Source organism: Lolium rigidum, chromosome 2 (genome assembly GCF_022539505.1).
Source record: "Lolium rigidum isolate FL_2022 chromosome 2, APGP_CSIRO_Lrig_0.1, whole genome shotgun sequence".
Taxonomy (NCBI): domain Eukaryota; kingdom Viridiplantae; phylum Streptophyta; class Magnoliopsida; order Poales; family Poaceae; genus Lolium; species Lolium rigidum.
Genome location: NC_061509.1, coordinates 186401172 through 186410353, shown reverse-complemented (window position 1 = coordinate 186410353; position 9182 = coordinate 186401172). Strand labels below are relative to the sequence as shown.

General features: G+C 46.4%; 1 protein-coding gene across 2 annotated transcripts; it reads right to left on the bottom strand.

Moving 5' to 3' along the window:
* Nucleotides 1–1925: 1925 nt before the first annotated feature.
* Nucleotides 1926–7116, bottom strand: LOC124692722 (serine/threonine-protein kinase STY13-like). 2 transcript variants are annotated; one of them, XM_047226152.1, is made up of 7 exons: nt 6989–7116; nt 5748–5927; nt 5531–5663; nt 5243–5438; nt 3008–3132; nt 2768–2926; nt 1926–2599 (listed from the first exon to the last, which is right to left on the bottom strand). In XM_047226152.1, exons 2-7 carry the CDS (start codon nt 5876–5878, stop codon nt 2291–2293), a joined length of 1053 nt encoding a protein of 350 aa, XP_047082108.1. In that variant the 5' UTR covers nt 5879–5927; nt 6989–7116; the 3' UTR covers nt 1926–2290. The 2 variants fall into 2 exon arrangements, with proteins under 2 accessions (XP_047082108.1, XP_047082109.1); XM_047226153.1 differs by having other exon boundaries at nt 5748–5934; nt 6989–7092.
* Nucleotides 7117–9182: the final 2066 nt, after the last annotated feature.

Sequence of the window (9182 nt, the reverse complement as noted above, 5' to 3'; positions counted from 1 at the left end):
CCCCACCTGCCTATATTCCGCCGTCTTTCGACGACGGCCTATTTGGCTGCTCCTCCGCCTGCCTGTTTTCCGACGATGGCCTACTCCTCGTCGTTCGCGGCTCGGCTTGCCTCGACCACGCCCGTCAGGTGTTCGTCCATTTGCCTCGCCGGCCATGGACTCGGACGAAGAGGAGGAGCAGATGTTCATCGAGCTTATGCGAGAAGAGATGGCAGTCGCCGCCCAAGACGAGGAGCACATGATGATCCTCGGTTGCTAATCAAGCATGTACGCCGGGGTGGCAACTGGTCGACGTGGTGGGTCGGCACCAGGTCGCCGGAAGTGCAAGCCGAGACAGCGAATGGAGGGCTACTGCATGTTGTACGCCGACTACTTCGCCGACAATCCATTGCACGGTGAGACTGTTTTCAGGCGTCGTTTCAGGATGAGCGAAAGCTATTTCTGCAAATTGTGTATGCCATCCGAGACTTTGACCCCTACTTCAGATGCAAGGCGGATTGCACTGGCTTGGTTGGATTTTCGTCACCTGCAGAAGTGCACGGTGGCTATGAGGATGTTGGCGTATGGAGCTCCCGGTGATGGTGCGGATGACTATCTTTGGATGGCGGAGTCCACCGCCCTTGATTGTTTCTACCGGTTCCGCAGGGCCGTCATAGCGAGTGTTCGGGGACTTTTACTTGAGATCACCCACTCGTGGAAGACACTCGGAGGATCCTTGCAACAAATGAAGCTAGGGGTTTTCCGGGGATGCTTGGAAGCATTGATCTGCATGCATTGGAAATGGAAGACCTGTCCGTTTGCGTGGCGGGGAATGTACAAGGGTCACAAAAAGGCTGCACCTGTGATACTTGAAGCAGTGGCTACCCATGATCTCTGGATTTGGCACTCTTTCTTTGGTATGCATGGATCCAACAATGACATCAACGTCCTAAACTGCTCCCCGATCTTTTCCAAGCTTGTTGAGGGTCATGCTCCCCCGGTGAACTATGTAATCAATGGTCGGCACTACAACAAAGGATACTACCTTGCAGACGGTATCTATCCAAAGTGGGCAACATTTGTCAAGACTATCTCGAAACCTAGCACCCCCAAACTTTCCGAGTTTGTCAAGAAACAAGAAGCTTGCCGAAAAGACGTCGAGCGTGCATTTGGTGTCCTCCAGCAGAGATTTGCTATCGTCCGGTTCCCCGCTTTGACTTGGTCCAAAGATCAGATGTGGGAGGTGATGAACTGTTGTGTGTGCTTACACAATATGATTATTGAAAATGAGCGAAAACATCCGGTTCCTCTGGCTGAGCAAGAAGCACCATATGAGAGAGAGGGTCCTCTTGCACAGCCTAATCACCAGGTGCCGACATCATGGGCCGCCTTCATTGCTATGCGCCAGGAGATTCAAGACTCTACAATGCATCAACAGCTGCAAGATGATCTGGTGGAGCACATATGGACGCTCCGAGGCAATGCCAACGCCGACGACAACTAGTCTGTCTTAATTTGTTTCAAAACTTGTGAAATTGTGTGCTTCATTTGTTTTAGCACTTGTTAAACATTGATTTTCGCCAATTTTGTTTCAGCAATTATCTGACTCAATGACTCAATTATCTGACTCTTGTTCGCCGAACTTGTCAAATTTTATGTCAAATTTGTTTGAAATATGTCAAATGGCCGAGGTTTGGGCGAGGTTTGGGGTGTCCTGCCAAGGGACGGCTGGAACTTCGGCGCTCCCCAGACCAAATTTTCCTCCAATCCGGAGGAAAATTTCGCCGGATTTGGGCGTGGGGAGCGCCAACGAGTGGAGATGCTCTGAGTAGTGCGCATAGAAAATAAAAACAGAGGCCGGGAAGTTTAGTCCCCATTTCGAAAGAGAAAAAAGAAAGAAAACAGAACTATACATGGAAAGAACGAAGCCTGCAGTATCCTTTTCAAGAGAGTAACTGATTAATGACAATTATTACTATACGATATAAGATGGTGGAGCGATTTAGATACTATGGAACAATTTGATGGTCCACTGTTCAGAGGAAAATATAGGATAGAACTATTTTCACCGTTACTAGCAGTAGTCAAAAGGTTACTCAGATTTACCCTGCTAATATGTTGAAACATGTCAGAGAAGCACGGGTGGCCTGATTTGCAGAAAGAACAGTTTTCCAGGGATTTCTGCCTTGCTTTGGGGTATGAACTATGGGGTGTGCTGAGACTCAATTACGGTCCGAGTCACAGCGTTTGGTGGTGATGCTCCTTTGATGTTTTGCATCATCTTGGGAGTTACCTTGCACCATCTGTGTGGCTAATAGCATTGGCTAAAGCAGAAAAAGAAGCCCCTTGGTTTGTCTTCGATATTGCCTTTAGGCGTGATATCCCCTCGAGAAGCCATTAGTGAGCTTGTCCCAGGGGATTCGGGAGGTAAGATTGCGTTCTCCGAGCTGAATGTGCGAGCCGGGGCCATATGTTCTGGCGGTGAAAGGGTGGAGAGGTAATGAAGAAGCATTTGCACTATCTGGGTGAAGTTTGGTCGGTCGCTTGGGTCTTCTTTCCAGCAGGATGTCAGGATTTCTGACAGCTCCTCCGGCAAATTATCTGCACTTGGTCTGATGTTCTGAAAAAATGAGGTTTCATAGTCAAGTTACAAATATATGACACTACGGAATAGTACAGATGATAAAACATATTCTGAACAATCAGAACTCCCTGTAACATAAATAGAGTTTTAGCAAGTCATAAACTACAAACGTTTATGGTTAAACTCCAAAAAAATCAATGTTACCTTGAAAGCGGCAGCATATGCAGCTTGCAGATTAGACATGCCCTCAAAGGGCAGTTTATTGTGAAGTAGTTCCCATAACACAATTGCAAAGCTGTAAACATCTACTTTATGGTTGTAATGCTTCTTTTCACCATGCCTTAATGTGACTGTGCTGTACAACTGTTAAGATGTTTCAGGTTAGTTAGCACAAATACGAAAGGCTTTAAAAACTGAAAAATAAATAACCGCAGTAGAAGAAACCTCTGGAGCCATCCAACGGTAGGTTCCTGTTTCCGCTGTCATCATCTCTGTTAATGTCTCTTCTCTTGCTAAACCAAGGTCAACAAGTTTAATTGTTCTTTGGTCAGCAGTAAGCAGCAGGTTCTCTGTACAAAGGAAAGGGCAAAAACTAAGTACTCGGGATCAATTTTCTTTGCATAAACATCTCTTCAGGCAGATCATTGGAGATTGATGTGAGAAAAGATTAACAGACCAAGGAAGTTTTATATGGACTAAAATAAAACCCCATGTTACTCTTGCTCAAGTAACATATCTCATATGCATTGTTGGCCATATCTGGTCTAAATGGAATGGTTTGTCAGCTGTAGCTAACTGCGACTTTGAGACACCCTAAGAAGTGCAAAACAATATGGCACAAATCACCATCTACTGATCAACCATATTAGTCTGTTCCTAAATATAAGACGCTTTGGGAGTTCAATCTGAACCACAGTATCCGTCTGTTCCTATTCCTCTACCGTTTTGTTTGGCATTCCTTCCTCTACCTTATGCATCTCCTTTACCTTTCTCAAGAGAATATCCTCCAGCTTCTTCAAGTGCAAACATCCAAACACAAAACATTTACAAAATGGAACATTTTCTCCAAATTAGGAACAGTTCTTTGATCCAAGACTGCACCCATTCTACATCATGTTCAACTTGATGGACCAAAAACAAGGTATCCAAAATTTAGAGCAAACTATCCATAGGCCCATCTGCCCATGGATCTAACCAAGTTTGGAGACGCACACACATAGCAAGATCTAGGGAAGCCAAAACTTCAACCCGAGATCCAACAGATGTAGAATATAATGCATGTATCATGCTCAGATCATGTTTTGTCATACTAAACCTCAAATCTATCTAACGATGAGATGCGCATATCCCCCAACGATGACTTCCCAAATAAAAAGAGCAGAAAATCTTGAGATACTAAAGCAGGAAATAGTGACTGTTAGTCACGAAAAATAAGCAGGATGCAATTGCTGACAGAAACAATAAAAGGTACATGCAACGATTGTATGTGACTAATTGTTAGTTGAATAACCAAACTAAGTGTTTGCACTGCACAGGCATAGCCTCAACGAGGACATCCATCTTTCAAATTATGCAACTTGATGGTCTAAATAATATACATTTGTGGGGCCATAAGAGATGAGTATGGATCAGGTTGCAGGATGGGCCCTCAGTTTGACCGTCTCAGTCAGTCAAGGTCTGTCTCCGTATCTTAACTTTTCTTTTTCGCCAATCAGACACCTGAACTGAGTTGGATACCAACACCCATGCCCATGTCGGAGTGGTACTTCTGTGTACTTCAATTTTGCTGAATTGAACACTTGAATCGAGTCAGATCCCAGCACCCACATCCAAGTTACACGGGCTGGGAGCCGCAGTTTCCTGCTTATATATGTGAATGACATGCTATTTACTATGTGATATCTCAGTTTCTTACTAATAAAGATATTTGAGCCAATGCATGCGTACAAAGTTCATATTTTTAAGAGGTGAAACCAGAACATGTCGAGTGTTATAGAATAAATCATAATATAAGCCAACACGTTTATAACATGTGCTCTTTGAACAGTGATACATTGAACTCTCACTATTCAAAGAATGAGACTTGATGGCACATATAACATATGCCTACACATCTGCTTCAGTAGTCATTCTGCACCGTGCTACTTGTTCCACTATACATGTAATAATTGAGGAACCTATAAATGTTTCAATGTATCCAAATGCATGGACAATTCTGCTTGACTTGGTGACAGAAACTATAGGCCTCCATAGGTATATCACGCAGTGTGTACCTTACAAGCTTGCCCGCACTTGTGTTCTTTGCACACACAGCTGGTGTTTATTTAAAATTTCCAGGCGCAAGGTCCCGTTATTAGACTAGCTTGTAATAGCAGCACTGGCAACATAATACAGCATGTGCAAACAGGAACAAGAAAGTCATGCACCACTGGACGATTTTCTAATCAACTTCCTAACATCTCCTTAACTTCGTTCTGGTGGCATAATTCAATTAAAAATTGAACTGGCGCAAAAAAAAAGCTACAAATAATGTCATACAAAATAACATACCACACATCAGATGTACCCATGCAAATACACATTTCGAGATTTGGTGTGCAATATCATGAACATTAAAGTGATACGCTCAACGCACCCCAAAAAAAAAAACCCAAACAACAGCAAAATGGAAAGTCTTACCAGGCTTAAGATCACGATGAATGATCCCGTGTGCATGCAAACATTCCATGGCTCGGGCAATGTCCAATGCAAATCCAACTGCTACACGAGGGTCCAAGTTCCTAGGCCGCAAGCTGACCAAATACTTCCGCAAAGAGCCCCCCACTAATAGCTCAGTCACCACCACCATGACAGGCTCTAGGCAAGCCCCAATAAACTGAGCAACAAGAGGATATAGTTTTGAATATCCAAAAGCACCCAACACATGCAGTACAATGAAAGAATGACAATAGTCAGAAAGAAACAAACCTTGACAAGGTTCTTGTGCTGCACCCTTGACAGCATGGTCACCTCTCTCAAGAACCTACCCTGCCTCTTGACCACCTCCTCAGGGGTGTCTCCCTTGTGCACAATCTTGATGGCAACGTTTTGGTTCTTGTACCTACCAAGCCCAGCACAACCAAGAGATAAATGATCCATACAGATGAGAAAATTGTAGATCATAGTGAAAAGAGACGAGCCTTACTTCCCCTCATAGACCTTGGCATGTCCACCCTCGCCGATGCGTGGCCCAACAAAGAGAAGCTTCGGGTCGATGAGCCAGTTGGGATCAATTTGAAGACCTTCGCCCGCATAGAACCCGCTCCCCGACTCCATTCCAGCCACAGTGGATCCACCTTGGGTCCCGTGGGGTCACACGACCCCACTAAACGCTTAAATAAAATACAATTCTTTAGAAGGTGACGGAATTGCGAGCAAGATATATCATTAGAATGTTGTACGAACCTCACAGAACAGTCAGGTGTATCCAAGAAATTCTACTCCGTAATGAAGTACGTATTGAAAATTTGCTTCTAAGAATATTTTGGCTTGAGAAAAAAAAACTATTTGCAAGTTGGTAGAGAAGTATATCATAAACAAGCGCACCGCACTACACTGTCACTGGACCTAGGTAGAAACTAGAAGGATCTCGTGTATTTGACAATGCCACTTGATGGAAGTTTTCGGAGGTTTGTACGAATAGTACGAATGTGCATTGAACACCTCACTGAAAATGGGTATAATCTAGAAGGATCCACCACCGCATTCGACAATTTATACACAAGGTTCACACGCTAACCATGATTTCCTTCAAGTTCACAGCACAAAGAGAAAAAAAAATGTATCTGCATGCAGTAATAATAGTCTAATTAATGGATATTCCATATTCTAATTAATGGTTATCCCGGTACTGACTCAGTGAGTTGCTTGAATGCAGTCCGGCACAAAACCACAGCAACTTAAAAAACCAAGGCACATCTCTACCAACTCTCAAGAAAAGAAATATAGGCACCGCGCGCATTGCATCATGACGAGATCACCATCTTGTAGCTACTCGCGGCCTGCTCGACGCGGCTTGAGCTGAGCAGGCCAGCACGCAACGATCCTGCCAAAAACAGGCAGAAACACGCGTGTACGCGCCAGCCACGCCTCGCCTACAGTTAATCACCATGCTTGACCCCATTTTAGTCCACGCTTTGCCGCGAAAGCTCTTCTCTGCCAAAAGCGGCGGCCGAGGGAGGGAGAGAGATGGAGCCGCAAAGGGCGTCGCAGCCGGTCTGCCCGCCCGTGGAGTCTATTCTACAGTAAGAGCTGCTACCAAGAAGCGGCGAAAGGAGCGAGCTTGCGGCGAGCACCAATCTACGGCGAGCGCGCTTGCAAGAACCGGAATCGAGCGGGATCAGGCAGATTGGTTAGGAATCAGGACATGTCGAGAGAAGAGCTTACCAAGCAACCCCGGATCTCCCTCCTGCAGGAGCGCGACGAGGCTAGGCCGGCAGGCGTCGGAAGAGCTCGGCTCCGGCGCCTCTGGAGCGCGAGCAGCAGCAGCGGCAGCAGCTGGGCGCCGGGCGCCGCATCAAGCGGAGGAGCTAGCTGGGAGCCCGGCCGCGCGCGGGCGAAGAGTGGCAGAGGCAGAGAAGCGCGGAGAGAGATGGAGATGGGGATGTGAGGGCGTGGCGGTCGGTCGGAGCGAGGCAGCGCGCAGCCCGTGAGAAGGGAGGAGAGGAGGGACGAGGGAGGGGTAAAACGATGGGTGAGATCGAGAGATTTCAGTGACTATTCGTCTCTCTCTCTGCTTCTCTCTCTAGCCTCCCTCTCTTTTCTTCCCTCTCCTAGTGGCCAGATTTGACATAACAAGGCATGCAACATGTACACAAAAGTGGTGTCCACTGAGTCTTAGGTATGACATACATACATTATTAGTGGTATATAGATAAATAGAATAACAATTGATTGGTTTGTAAGAAAAAACATAATTCGAACCGATACATCTATAATGCACGCACACGGTAACCGAGGTCACACATAGCCGAGCCGACTAGCCCACGCCCTACACCATAACGGTTTTTGAAGTTGCCGCTTTGGCTTCGGCCAGACCCGAGGATGTACGAAGTCTATGCTCTACCACCAGAACGGCCGGAGTGACACCCTACGGAAACCCCACAACTCTCTCACACACAAGGCATCGAAATTATGTACCAATCCGGCCAACAGCTCCGCCACCCAAGAGATTAAAGCGGACACTCTACAACACCACGTTGATTCCAGAGTTATCGCTCTGACCTCCACCTTGGTCCGAGTCTACAAATCAATCGAGATGATGACTCCCCCACCTAACCCTTCGTCGGTACGGGGTGGGATGTGTTACTTGTTCGTCGCGAGGATGGCAGGGGTGGAGAGGACCTTATTCCGAGTTTCGGATGTAGCCACCATCGCACCATCTCGATAAAAGACACTTAAAAACAAGCTAAACAAAGAACGAAACCCATCTCGCCGTCGAGTGGCCGTGGTCCGCCACACCTCCATGGCCCGAAGGCCACCGGAGGCGGAGCGAACCAGCGATGTCGCCGGCGAGAGGTGTGGAACCCTAGACCGGTTTTACTAGACGTCTCAGGTGCCATATTCAAATGCTGAAGACTTAGAATCTCAAAGTGGGCAAAGTCTCTATGCACGGATAGGGTCGAACCTAGGCGTGGACTAAACGCTAGTGATCACCATGCTTAAGCCACCGCTTTTCTCAACACATCTAGTGCTATTAAAATGTACCATGAGACTAACCTAGTAGCCCTTAACTAGGACACATGTATGAGACTTTTGAGTACACATTTTTAATGAAAAAAAATATACACAAGGAAGACGAGGTCGGAAATGTTGGTTAGGTGAAAGTTAGCCGAGGGGTGTTGGAAAACGAAAGATGTGCCCCAGGAAAGTCCAAAACGCGGCATGGATCGAGTCAGACGAATTAGCAGTGCGTAGCTAGCTTGTTGTCTAATGATCAACCTTTGATCATTGCGGCCGGGATACTCAATTATTATCCCTTGGCATCATCTTAGAGGGAAGGGGCGTGGAGCCAAGGAAGGTTTATAATCAGAAGCTAATTGGAGTTACACGTAGACCGAATCATCAGAGCAGTGTAGGACAGGTAGGGCCAGATGGCCAAGGAAGCTCGACACGTTGCGTCGTCAGCTAGAATGAAACTTCACTAATCATGATGATCATGATTGCGTCGTCAGCGTGTGGCGATGCGCGGCCTCCTAAACACGGCGCACGCTAAACCCGTTTTGGTTCGGTTCTTTGATTTGGGAGTGAGCGTGAGGCCATGGGCGATTGCGATGGATGGATAGATGTAGCTGGTGGGCACTTTGAGTTGAGTGAGAAGGTCGCAGGAAGCAGCGTGGGAGCTTCTCTGTCACTGTGTAAACTATGTTTCAAACAAATACGTATTCGGTGAAGTCTACCATTTCTTTTTTACGGCCCAGGACACACGCTCTCTCTCGGTTGGGGCACCTGTCAGATCATCTGACGCAGTCCTCCATCAGCAGGGCTGGTTAACCACTGTGCAGATCGAATTAATTAAGTAATCTCTCGCAGAAGAATACATACGGTACAGGGCGATTTACACAAAAATAACCCAAAAGTG